At 38.5% G+C, this 13,828-nt stretch overlaps 1 protein-coding gene across 5 annotated transcripts in view; it reads left to right on the top strand.

Annotated features, from left to right (window-relative positions):
* The window catches only part of pak5 (p21 protein (Cdc42/Rac)-activated kinase 5), a 65,340-nt gene extending 52,176 nt beyond the window's left edge, over window positions 1-13,164 (top strand). For all 5 annotated transcript variants that reach the window (XM_026944624.3, XM_053242155.1, XM_034313862.2 and 2 more), the window contains 6 exons: window positions 3,323-3,808; window positions 4,393-4,526; window positions 8,079-8,205; window positions 10,122-10,247; window positions 10,432-10,566; window positions 11,633-13,164. In XM_026944624.3, the coding sequence (XP_026800425.2) occupies window positions 3,323-3,808; window positions 4,393-4,526; window positions 8,079-8,205; window positions 10,122-10,247; window positions 10,432-10,566; window positions 11,633-11,788 (1,164 nt within the window). In that variant the 3' untranslated portion in view covers window positions 11,789-13,164. The remainder of the gene's footprint in view (window positions 1-3,322; window positions 3,809-4,392; window positions 4,527-8,078; window positions 8,206-10,121; window positions 10,248-10,431; window positions 10,567-11,632) is intronic.
* Window positions 13,165-13,828: the final 664 nt, after the last annotated feature.

Genomic DNA, 13,828 nt, shown 5'->3' with positions numbered 1-13,828 from the left:
TAATGAGCAAGCCAGAGGTGACAGTGGAAAGGACAACCTCCTTGAAACATCAGGAAGAAACCTTGAGAGGACTGAAAAGTGACCCCATCCATTCAGCTTGATCATATTGTAAATAATGGGCTGCGTGTCCCGGGATGAGAACAGGACAGTTTATGTTTGCAGCAGCAGTTTGTAGAAGGTACACAACTACACTATGGAGGTGAGACTATCCACTGAAATAAGGATGACTCTCAGGAATTTTTTGGAAAGTTCGATCTTTATGGAATAGATGTGGGACCAACCACAGCAGCAGAAAGTGTAGAAAGTTCCAAATCAAAATAGAGCATCAGGATGAATCAGAAAGGTTCAGGGGGTTATTCATAATAGCCTTCTGTGTAATACTACGTCATGTTTTAAAATGTGCTGTGAATGTTGTTTACTCTTAATAGCTTGTCAGCTTACATAAAAGCTTAGATAAAAACACAACAATTTTTTTAAACAAAGGTAAGTTCTAATATCTAACAAGCTTTTATTTCTCCCTCGCTCTGACTCCATTTTAGAGTGGAATGGCATAGCAGTGCATGTCACGGGAGTGCGGAGTTTCTTCTTCTTCTTCTTCTCCTTCTTCTTCTCTACCTCATGTTGTTTCTTGGTGGAGAAATGTGATTGTGATAGGGCTTCTACATGAATCACAAAAAAGCGCAATACACACAGCTAAAACTTTTGAGCCTTTCAGGAGAAGATAAGGACCCAGAGGGCCTCCACTATTTTGTGATGAAATGTTCGATCTGTCAGGCTATTGAATCTATTGGTCTTTATTTATTTATAACTCTAATTACATAGAAAACTAAAATTGGTGCCCCATGGTGAGTCGGTCTCATTCTTTCCCCCCTCACTCTGATGTTCTTGCCCAAAGCACTGTAGATAGCCAAATCATGTCCATGATGCCCATGTTCTTTACCATACTGGCTTGGTGATGGATTTCATGTCACTGCTTAATCTACTTGGGAGCTGGGTTGCCATAGACACACAATTACTTTTAGGAGAGCGGTGCAGAAATCAATTAATGGAACACCAGTAGTCTCACAGATAACAGCAATTCATCTGAGACACTGGAGGAAAGGCTACACAAAGCTTGGGCGGCTTTAGACACAAACAACTGTGCTTTGCATTGTGGAGCTCTGTAATTGAATGTGTCTCTTACAAAAGATTAAGATGCATACATTTGACATAATAATAGTAATAATAATAATAATAATAATAATAATAATAACGCTGTTGTTTTTTGGGTTTTTTTTGGTTTTGTGATCCCTAGACTCCAGAATAGTGTTTCAAAGTGTTTCAAAGCACACTAAGAGATTAGGAATGTTTTAGGTGCTTTTTAGGTGTTTATAAATCTAGATTTTTAAATCTTTATTCATTTGGAACTCACTTTTATCTAAATTGACTCTGAACTGGAAGAGCATTTAGAATTATGATAGAGCGCTCATTGGGATCCTGTTAATTCTGGGATCATCCGGTTACTAGCTCAGAGCCTTAACCACTGTGCTGTCTTTGGTGTAAAGGATTATGACAGTTTGGGGTGGTACGGTGGTGCAGCAGGTAGTGTTGCTACCTCACATCTCCCCTGGTGTCTCATTCAGTGTATTCCTGCCTCACGCATAGCGTTTCAGAGATATGCTCCAGAGCCACCATAACCTTGACCAGGATAAAGTAGTAATGATGAATGAACTATAAGCGCTATAAAGGATTTATTATTAGCAATGTGAAAAGGATTCACTGCACTACATTTCATTATTTGTAAAAGAGAATTTTTTTCCATTTAATCAGATGCTTAGGAAAAAGCCAATTTGTTCTTCTCACTCAGCTTAGACGTTTCAGGCAATGCAGTGTTTCCCTGCTGTTGTAGACGACTGTTTAAGAGTGGAGTGCTTGGGGAAATGCACTCTTACACACACACACACACACACACACAAATGCACACGCTGGGGGGCTCATTGTGACAGACTGACGTTGTGGCACAGTCGTTTTCTGCAGCCTTTGCATAAAAACAGCCCGTGTGATGTTCCACCACAGAATTCAATTTCACAGTCCAGTTGGGCTGTTGATTATACTGCCAAATTCAGATTAATGTGCATTTAACGAACATGGGTGAGGAGAGCCCTGGCTGACAGCCAGCCGGGGAATGATTGCAGCACCGTATGAGGGGTCTCCGGGCTCCTCCATCCCGTGAGCATATCAGCAGAATGTGATTGGCTAAATGGCCATAATTACACACTGTGCAGGGATTCTCGTCAGGCATCTTAAAGGAGTCTTCCCGTCATGTCCTCCTAAATATGTGTTCTAGAGTGGGGTTTAACACATTTAATGTAATTTAATTTCTTGCCCATCCTGACCCTGCTGAGGCAAGGAAAGTATTTTGTGGGATTTTGTGTGTGTGTGTGTGTGTGTATCAATTATATGTACTGTGATGTGATAAATGTTAGAATCACTGTGCTCCTACGTACAATCTGAAGTAGTTTTTATTCAGCCAGAATCACACGACATTTTTGGGAACAAATTAAGATATTTTGGTATATCCTTTGTTTGAATAATAATTATGATTATATTAATATGAAAAGACAGCAGTAAGTCACAGGACATTTTTTCAGTCAGGATTTTCATTAACATCTAATGATTTAAATTTTAGATGCATATAGGTAGGAGACAGAACAGGAACACTTTAGATTAGATTAGATTAGATTCACCTTAATTGACATTGTGCAGAGTACAAGTACAGAGCCAACGAAATGCAGTTTAGCATCTAATCAGAAGTGCGAATAGCAATATGTCTATAATTATATATATATTTATGTATATACATGTGCAAGGTATGAGGAAGAGAAAGTAGAGACCAGCTCAGTGCAAATGTAGAAGGTGCATGTAGTAATTAGTCGGTAATGTGCAAGGAGGCAAGTTCAGAATGAGGTGTAAGCGCAGGTTACCATGGTAGTGTACTGTAAATCACAAGAAACAGATGGTATTTAAGAGTGCACACAGCATTAATATTGTGCAGTACAGTGTTTTTTTTCTGTATGTATTGAAGTTGTTTTCACCTACTCTGTTCTTCTAACCTGTTTATTGTTGCTTGATATATTGCATTGACTCAGGTGTTGCATTTTTCCTTGAAAGCTTTAGCTCCTTGATAAATTACATGCATATATTTACAAAATATTTACAAAGCATTGTTCTTGTCATATAGTCTAAATATGGTTGATTGATCTGTCAAGGATATTTTCTGTTTGTTCTATTTTGTTTGCTGTAGTAAATTTCGGCTTGTGTTTTTCTGTGCTCTCGTGAACAGGCTGACTATGACAGGATGTCACGGGATGGGAGCCCACGGGTGCCAGGAGCTGAGACGTACCCGCGTGGCCCCTTCAAACTACCTCAGAGCCATGCCAAGATGGGCTACCCACCGAGCTTTCAGTACCCACCTCCTTTCCACTACAAGCCGTCACCATATCACCACCCTCCATCTCAGCCTAGTCCTCCATACACTCCTCAGGGGGCGCACTCCCAGCCCTCCTCACCCTACATCCACCCTGGATACTGGGGCTCAGCCTGCGAGCCTCCACCACCCTCACGTGTCTCTCATGAGCAGTTCCGTGCTGCTCTGCAGCTTGTAGTGAACCCAGGCGACCCACGTGAATACCTGGACAACTTCCTAAAGATTGGCGAGGGCTCCACAGGCATTGTGTGCATCGCCACGGAGAAGCACAGCGGCAAGCAGGTGGCGGTCAAAAAGATGGACCTGAGAAAACAGCAGCGACGCGAGCTGCTCTTTAATGAGGTGAGGGAGAGTGAACAAAAATGGCTGACATCATTAATTCATAGCTTTTTGATCATTTGGGAATCTGGACAGATTTACCTGCTTGATTGCCAGTAAGCTGTTGATTACCCTAGTGAACAAGACAGCTAATATCCCATCCAATCATCAAAAAGCTGACTTAATTCACAAAAAATATTTGCCTGTTTTCCATTTATATTTTCTGAACATCTATTAAAAATTCAGAAATTTTTCTTTTGTCCTTACTTTCTATCTTCCTAGGAAGTGACACTAAGATCTCTGATGATTGGTGTGTTTTGTTTTTAATTTGTGAACCATAAATATTCTTTTTTGCTAATCCTAATTACACTTCACTTTGAATTATGATTGCAGTTAAAACTGTTCTTTGCATATGCATGAATTTTAATGATAGTATACAAACCCTGTGTTTCTGCGTTACTAATATGTTGATCACTGCTTTGTAAGATGTGAAATATTATACTGTATATCATAATTAGATCCAGAGACAAAACCAGATTTTGCTTCTAACAGTACATGCTGATTGTGCATTCTTTTTATAGCTGAACTTGTCTGTCTGTTTGCTGCAGGTGGTGATTATGAGGGACTACCACCATGAAAACGTGGTGGACATGTATAACAGCTACCTGGTTGGAGACGAGCTCTGGGTGGTGATGGAGTTCCTGGAAGGCGGGGCTTTAACGGATATTGTCACGCACACAAGGTAATGATGGACAACAGTTAGACCTAACATTTGAAACAAGTTTGATAAAACTGGTTGTAATCCTTCCAACAGTATTTAACCGAGCATGCACTCACACTTGCAATGAAAGTCCCGTCATACGTTAAAAAATCAATGCATTTTGTGCAGTTTTCAGTTCAAGCACTTCAAGTTGTTAATCACAGATTTTTTTTCTCTGTATATACTGCATTCTCAGAGCTTGCTGCTGATTGGCTGAGACATGATTTAACCCAGGCTACGCTATTCATCTGTCAAATAATTTCATCTTCAGCACACTTGACCAACAGTGCTTACGTTTCTGAATTGCTCCAATTTCCTGACATTCTCCTGTTATTATTTTTCATTTACTTCAGGGTTTTCCTTCTGTTGTCGTTTCACTGTGCTAACGTTTAAAATCAGCCATCTCAAAAGGTGTCATTGCATGTTCACCGGAAATGTATTGGCTTCTGTTTACACATGGGGAATCGTACTATCGCAGTTGATTGTATTCACATTTAACTGTTCGAGTTTAATTGACATTATATTATACATAGATTATCATTTAAGATATGCAGGTGTAACGAGGGTTTTATTATATGTTTGCTTAACTGATGTTGGGTGGAACAGTGGTGCAGCGGGTAGAGTTATTGTCTCACAGCTCCAGGGGTCAATCCTGATCTCTGGTTACTATCTGTACTATCTGTGGTAGTACTATCTGTGTGTACTATCTGTAACTATCTGTCTGGTTACTATCTTACTGTTTTCACCCCATGTCCATGTGAGTTTCCTCTGTTCTCCGTTTTCCTCCTACCTCCCTAAAACATGCTGGTAGGTGGACTGGCTTTGCTAGATTGCTGCTAGTTACACTTAGTTTGTGAAAGAAAGGTGCATATTTTCACATACAAACTGAATATTTCCAGAGTCTGCTTTTGCTGAGTTTGGGTTTTAAACAGCCCGTGTGTTTACGCCCACTAGGAGTGTATTTGTAATTACAGTCATTGGCAGTGTACATCAGCCTCGTGTGGCACGGTGTTGGGATCTAATTGCATGCTTTCAGGAGGGTGGGCGCCCTCGTCGGCGTGAAGTCCTGAGATCTCTAGCAGACTCTTCATTAGTCATAGAGGAGGTGTGAGCTCAGCTGCTTTCACTTTAAATTCTCTTTGTTTCGATGCATCTTGTGCTGTTTGACTTGGTAATGGAAAGCTGTGGAGAAAAAGCCTGTTGTTTCTGTGAGTGTAATGCTAATATGTACTCTTTCACACTCTGAGTGAGAGAGGCTGTGTTAACAAAGCGCCTACAGAGAAAGAGATATGGGCGTTCAGAGTAGGTGAACAATACACAGGGATTAAATCTTTATTATAGCGAGAAGCACAAAACACATCAAGTTCTGTGCATTGGCAGTTCCATGGTGCACAGGCAATGATTCTGTGCATTTTTTTTTATCATTTCAGGAGAAGAAGTGAGTTTTTTAAGCTTATGGTGGTTCCATTCAGAGTTCACAGTGCTATTACATTACATTATGGGTTTATAGGAAAAAGTGGCATTTAAATGGAAATGGAAGCACATTTTACATCTGATGTCTGTGACCACAGGGAAGCATACAGAGTTTTTCTTCCTATTTGGAGGTGTGCTGCTCTTCCCAGCTGTTTTCTACTCAGTTTGCTAGTGCTGCCAAGACAGAGTGCACATTGCCAAACTGCGTGACTGTGTAGGATGTTCAAACAGCACCCAGATACCAATTAAACCCAGGCTGAAATGAAACTCGTGACAGCAGTAGATTTTGCACAGGTGGGCGATACATTGTAATATGTTTGTATGTGTGTCTGAGCCAGAGAACAGAGAATTTGAGTTTTTTTTTTTTTTTTTTTTAAATCTTCTGCAGTGGCTAGTTTTGTTTCTTATGCACATTTATGAAACTAGTGATTAAGGTTTGTCCTTGACAATAGACGTGCCTACAGATACATCCGCACAGCCACTGTCTATGCAGGAAATGTAATTACAGGCACATACGTTGCGTCTGTAGATCATTAAACCCCTCATCTGTGAGGGAGAGTGAGTTTCTTCAAAGTATGGGGGCGTCAACAAACAAATGGCACGACAAAGTGTTCCCCTCGAATGTAGTGGGAAGGCTGCGGGCAGGGAGAAGAAATGAACAAGGGAGTCGCCCCGACAGCTGGCCCTCGTGTTCATGCTCTTACAGCCGATGTGCTGCTCAATCAGACGTGCTGCATCTGAACAACTGCTGCCTGAACAAGACTGCTATTGTCTTTGTGTTATTATTCTGCTGTAGATGTGATGTTAATGATAAGGTTTGAGAAACACACTGCTTCCTGCAGGGGTGTGTGTGTGTGTGTGTGTGTGTGTGCTGGGCAGTAATTCTCATACATGTACTTGAATTATGTATTTGAAATACAAAGTGCCATTTTGTGTTTTGTTTGTTTGTTTGTTTGTTTGTTTATTTATTTATTTATTTTGGTTGTAGGAATAATTGGTGGGTAATTTGTATCAAATGCTTGTGTGTTTTGAATTTTCACAATGTGGTGTATTATGTTGAATGGCACATTTTAGAACGGCTCTTGTGAATAGTTCATGAACAGCATAGCGGCTTTCTAATGCCTGGGCTGGGAAAGGAAATAGAGAGTAGCAAGATTAACTCATTTATATTTCTGTTGCTGGATATTTAATATGTTTTAAAAGATTTCCAAAGAATGGAAGTGGCCTTTATTAGTTGTCATAAATTTCACTATTCAGTCAGCTGGATGCTAGTTACTGAGCTAAATGCTAGGTAGTAAGATGGATGCTAGTTACTGAGCTGAATGCTAGGGAGTAAGGTGGATGCTAGTTACTGAGCTAAATGCTAGGGATTAAGGTGGATGCTAGTTACTGAGCTAAATGCTAGGGAATAAGGTGGATGCTTGTTACTGAGCTGAATGCTAGGGAATAAGGTGGATGCTTGTTACTGAGCTAAATGCTAGGGATTAAGGTGGATGCTAGTTACTGAGCTAAATGCTAGGGAGTAAGCTAGATGCTAGTTACAAAGTTCAGCTCTAGCTAGTGAGCTTGATGCTAGCTAGTGGGGAAATCTTCAGTGATTTTGTAGTTATGTTTTGACTGTATTTACTGAGCTCTCAGCAATGCACAGCAACCATTTGTGGTACAGTGATACTTTATAAACCAGAGACACAAAATAAGGACTTGCCAGTTTATGATTAATACAGTCAAAATGGAGTTTCTTTAGTAGTAGATAGTGTTAGCATTAGCTATCTGGCACATGAGCATTACTGTTATTTAACTGATGTAGCAGGACTTGTCATGTCCCCATGCCAAATGTATTTCTCTATTTTCAAAATACAAGATTCTGCATTTCATTTTACACTTTTTGTCAGTTGCAATATTTTGCAGTTACTTTGACACCATTATATGAGTATTTTGTATTATTTATTTGCATATAGACACTGTATTTCCTACACTATTATTTTGAACTCTTATCAGGTTGTTTTGTGAAGATGGTGTATTATCTGGAAACTCATGGTGTTTATTGTATTTTCCTGGCAGGATGAATGAGGAGCAGATTGCCACAGTGTGTCTGTCGGTGTTGAAAGCCCTCTCATATCTCCACACGCAGGGTGTCATCCACAGAGACATAAAGAGTGACTCCATCCTCCTCACTAGTGATGGCAGGGTGAGTTTATGTTTTCAGCAGCACCTCTCAGTGAGCACACTGACTTTACAGTGCCATACTACTACTACTACTACTACTACTAATAATAATAAATAATAATAATGTTAGTGTTAATACTGAAACAAAAGAGAAAAAACAATCACTGAATTGCAGGTTTAAAAGCAGCATTAGTCCATGACAAAAGGAACTACGAGAAGTTAAAATATGAAAAATTGGAAATTAAAGCCAAAAATATTTTCTTGTCATTTCAGAGAGGAAAACTGAGGTCTTTACATAAATAATTTCTCTTATTAATATTACAGTACTTCAGGATTTTGTGAGAAGTTGATGGCATTATGGGAATGGTACCCTTTGGAGCAACGTACTCTGTTGTAGGGTTCCTCATAGGACCTTTAAGGTTCCCCCAGAGTGAGCAACCAAGCTATTTTCTATTTTTGCAGGGGTTCTATAAGTGTTCTATAAGAGTGCACTGTTACATGTTTTGAGAGAGATCCCGTTGTCAAACAAGCAAAGATACAAGCTGATGTTGGTCAGTGAGATTGTGTGTACCATTTGTGGAAGAGAACTGAAAGCTAGATGTGATTGTTTTGTGTCCTTTCAGTGTCTTCAAACCTTTCCTTTTAGAGACAGGAAAAGTAATCAAGACTAATTACTAACTAGTGTAATTATGAGTAATTAAATCTTGTCACCTTACTCCTAATTAGGTGAAAGGACATAAATTAATGAGTGATTATGTGCTAATAAGCTGTGAATTGTGCTCGATATGTGACCTCATTATAAGAACGTGTTCTGTAATTGTCCCTTCATAAATTTGAACATTTTAAATTTGCATTTAATTAGATAGTATCTGTATTTATATGAGTTTAATGCTACAATATTTGTATCTATATCTGTATTTGGATTTACACTAGAAGTGTGTGTGGTCATTTCTGGTTTAAATATGAATACAGTGGTATGTTAACCCTACTACTATGCCTCTGAAAACACTGAAAAAAAACCCTCAAGGTCTTCTGGGAATAAGAAGTCATTTTCTCATTCACAAATTATAACAACAAATAGCAATTTGCATAGCATAAGTTTATTCAACTCCTGAATCCGTACAGTTCCTCAGCTACTTCAGTGTAGAACCTTCTGGAAATTTTCTAGCTAATGTGACTGAGTATGCCAGAGGACTAGCTTTCAAAACAACTGTGACTTTCCCAAACCAAGAAACTGTTTATATTGTTGACAGCAGTAGCCATCTAATATTTTATTTTAGTGACTTTAGATTTTGGGTTTGCTACGTTCCGGAAAAATCAGAAAAGTTCCCTGGACACACTATCAGAATCTGCTATGAAGCTGGGATGCAGTGCTGCTGAGTCAAAACAGGGTCCTTTATGCTGCATTTCATTATAATAGGGATTTAGGAATAGGGATTTTTCTATTAATAACAAGATTTTCTTTTAACAGCAATGGAGAACGTTAAAAAAACTGTGAAATGCATAATGAACATACAAGGTAATATTTTAAAATTAATTCGATGATTAGTTTGTGGAGACTCCAGCAGAGATATATGGACTGCATGGTAAATATGGAATGGCGGTGCTATAAAAAGGATATTTCTTAAATTAATATTGTCTGTCTCGCAAGTTTTATACTCACACCCTTTGCAAGTATGAAGTATGAAAGTATGAAAGTAAAAATCTTCCACTCGTGACCATTTTGTTGTGTCCTTTGTGATTCCAGTCCCAATGCCCTGTGAACCTTTTTGGCGAGATTTGTAAAAAAAAACAAAAACAAAAAAAACCCAAAAAACAAAATGAATACTTCACCTACTATTCGTATATGTATTTGGATTCAGTTATATACCTAATACAGTTATTATACCACACCAGTTTTTATAGTTAAAGCTGTTTCCTCTCCTTCCCACTTTTTAGATAAAGCTGTCTGACTTTGGCTTTTGTGCTCAAGTCTCAAAAGATGTGCCTAAGCGAAAGTCCTTGGTTGGCACACCATACTGGATGGCACCCGAGGTCATCTCCAGGCTGCCATATGGCACTGAGGTAATTAGTGATGAAAATTTCACAGTCTGTTTCTCATACTTCTGTGCTACATTTCTACATAACTTTAATGTACATGCATACTGTATAAAGCCATAATAGCCTTTTGTAGTAGACTAGATTAGAATGAAATTTCATGTCCTAAACAAAAAAAGTCAGCAAACTAATATTTGTTTTGGTGTTCTAGGTTGATATTTGGTCTCTAGGGATCATGGTGATTGAGATGGTGGATGGGGAGCCACCCTACTTCAATGAGCCTCCACTGCAGGCCATGAGGAGAATCCGAGACAACCTTCCGCCTCGGCTGAAAGAATCGCACAAGGTGAGCCCAGAGCAGCCTTAATGCTGTTTAGAGTGGTAGAGAAGGATGTACTACAGGCGTTTAATTATGGACATGCAGACAAAAGTTGGAGAGAAGTGACTTAAAGTGACTTACTCCTGAATTCCATGTGTTTTTTCATTTTTTGGGTGTTGATTATGTAGATTGGGTCAAATTTGACAATACAGTGCAGAAATGATACTCTGTTTAAAATAAATAAAAAAACTCAGTTTTCAAGTGCTTCTGTAAAAAATGATTCAAGAAGAGTTACAAATGGCCCAGTTAATGTTCGGACTTGATCTGAGATTAGAGGATAACATGATACCTGGAAACTTTTAGCTGCAGCTAATGTTAATGATGACTAAATAGTTTAGATTTTATGGTATATTTCAACAGATTTGCATACTGAATTCACACTCTTGTCTACATGTAAGAAATGTGAGCTAGTTTGTTAGCATTTAACTACCCCTCTAGCTAAGTTAGCTAACGTTCATGATATTAGGCTAGTCGGGACGGCAGAGGAACATGCTTCCAGATCAAATAGTCATATACAGTATATGCCTATATCCTGTCATTTTGAATAAGGATAAAGGGTTTGGATGTATTTTAGGCCAATATTGTATTTTTTGGATGTTTAGAAAAACATTAAATAATGTATTATACTCCATAGATTATTTTAGTGGTATAAAGTTATGTATTGTGGGGTATTTTAAAATACACAGTGTGTCTTCATTTATATGTTTGAGATTTTTGTACAAGTGTGTGTTCAGTATACACTTGTGTGTAAATAAATGATTAGGGGAAATGTAACAGGAAATAGTGTTTCTCATTTCACAACACATTTATTTCACCTTATCAATCTTAGATGTAGCCTGAACATAATCTGTATAACATATTTTTATGCATGTTTGATTTAAATGTATTATACGAGCAGCTTTTTAATAAAGACATTAGGCCAGACAACTATAAACCGTCATTTTAAATATATTATTTCACTTTACACATATTATATTAACCTAAGCAGAACATAAGTATTAACAGTTTGTGACATTTGTCACTGCTTCCTCAGGTATCATCTGTGCTCAGAGCCTTTTTGGACCTGATGCTGGTGAGGGAACCTTCACAGCGGGCCACGGCACAGGAGCTCCTGCAGCACCCATTCCTCAAGCTCTCAGGCCCTCCCTCGTGCATCGTTCCTCTGATGAGGCACTATCGCCATCGCTGACCAACACATACAGTACACTACTACTTACCCAGTCATATGTAACCTGTGGAAAAACCACACTGACACATGTAACCGTACGTAGTTTAGATAACACGAACAAGAAAGCTATCTATTAATACAAAATAAATAAATGAACACCACACTAAAGTGAATATCATGGCCATTAGTAGTGCCACTGGCTTCAGTGGTGGGTGTCTGGATCTTTATTAGACAGCTAGTGACCAGTCTGTGGGAGTGATGTGTGTGCTGTGTGTCCTGACGCCCTGTTGAGAGTTGTACTGTAGTAGCTGCAGTCTTGAGTTCAGGCAGTGGGAAGCAGCAGTCAACCTGAGAAGCTGAGCGACTGATGAGCGACAGGCGATCAACGGCCTCTGGCCCTGAATGCAAAAGCACTAATGATGGTTTTTTTCAGGAGATAAGAGGGGCTATAAGCCAGATTTGAATGTCTGTAGAGGACATAGGGCTGTTACACTATTGAGGGACGAGCATCTCCTTTTTCACGTCTCTTCACACTAACAATGAAAGTGTATTTTAGAGGACTTGTAAGATTTCTCTGTACAGTTTTGATAATCTTCAGTATTTTGTGGTGATGTAACCATTGTGATATGGGCAGTATTGAATAGAATTAAAGAGTTTCTGCAAAAGATCTTTCCTACTGTTTATAATCCATTTTTGACTAAGAACTGTAGATATCCTCACTAAACACACCCTTAGCTGTCAAAGAAACCTGAATATATTTATTTACCCTACATTTATAGACAGAACTTCCAGTGAGTGTGGAGAGAGGTATTGCCAGAATTTTGTATGCTGTTTTAAAGTATTATTTATTTTTGAACTGAAGCTTTATTTTTCAGTAGTGTGGCCTTTTTTTGCGTTTTGTTCTCATTTTGAATACATATAGAGAGCGATGTTGGCTATATCATGCAAGCAGGCTGTATCAGACAAGCAATAATCACCACATTTACTTCTGCATTGATCATGCAACTCTTTTTCACTCGAGAAACAACACATTATTAACATCTTTCTTTTTTAAAGCACTGACACAGTGCTACTACCTTTAAGAATTTATGCTCATCCAAGAAGCAGTCACTTAAAATCTTAGCAATACTTACGTGCTTGAGACATTTTCATTTCAGTACTGATCTTTCCTGTAAGTGGCACACGGTGTCTGTGACTCAGCCTGCAATCCTGTTTCTATTCCCATTACTCACTGTGATCTGTAAATATGAACAGTGTGTCTGCTTCTGGCAAAACCTGATGAATGGTCAGACTTGAATGAGTATATCTAACTGTTGTGTCGCTTTGTACAGTGATCTTGCATGTGTGTCATCAGTAAAGCTGGTTTCAATAAAAAAAGGAAAACAGAAATATCTGCAGCATTTTTCAGAGCATTATTTAAACATGTTTATTTTAAATCAGGTCTAGCATGTCAAACTTTCATGTGTTAGTGAGCCAAATAGAGATATAATTAAAGTGTGCTTTAAATAGCCAGAAATGAATTCAAACATGAGCTTTAGAGAGTGTGAATTCAATTCACTGTTATTTGTATGGTTCTTTCAACAATAGCCACAATGCAGCTTTATAGAAATCCAGATGTAGATTTAGATTGTTGATGAGAAAGCCAGGGGCAACTATGGCAAAGGAAAACGCCCTGAAATAATATGAGGAAGAAACTGTAAGAGGAGCCAGACTCGAAAGGGAACCAGTCCTCTTCTTGTGGGATTATAAATCATTATTTATACAGTAGAAGAGTAAAATCATATACTACACATGTTCAAAGGCTGTTCAGTATGAGCATATTGTGAATAGGAGTCCTGGGATGAGCTCAGAAAGGTCTTTCTGATAAATGAAAGGATACATACACCACCCTTAAATTTACTCTCTTATTTGCTTCACGGTAGTTAACATAAGAAAGTACTAAAAGGAATGAATTATAAATAGTGATTATTTTATTTGCAGTACACTCTGCAATTCAGGTTTGATTTTTTTAAACGTGGATAATGAAGCTTGTAATACACGTGGTGTAGTTAAGACGAATGA

Source organism: Pangasianodon hypophthalmus, chromosome 19 (assembly GCF_027358585.1).
Source record: "Pangasianodon hypophthalmus isolate fPanHyp1 chromosome 19, fPanHyp1.pri, whole genome shotgun sequence".
NCBI lineage: Eukaryota > Metazoa > Chordata > Actinopteri > Siluriformes > Pangasiidae > Pangasianodon > Pangasianodon hypophthalmus.
Note: the sequence above shows the minus strand (reverse complement) of the source record. Positions and strands in the feature narration are given on the sequence as shown.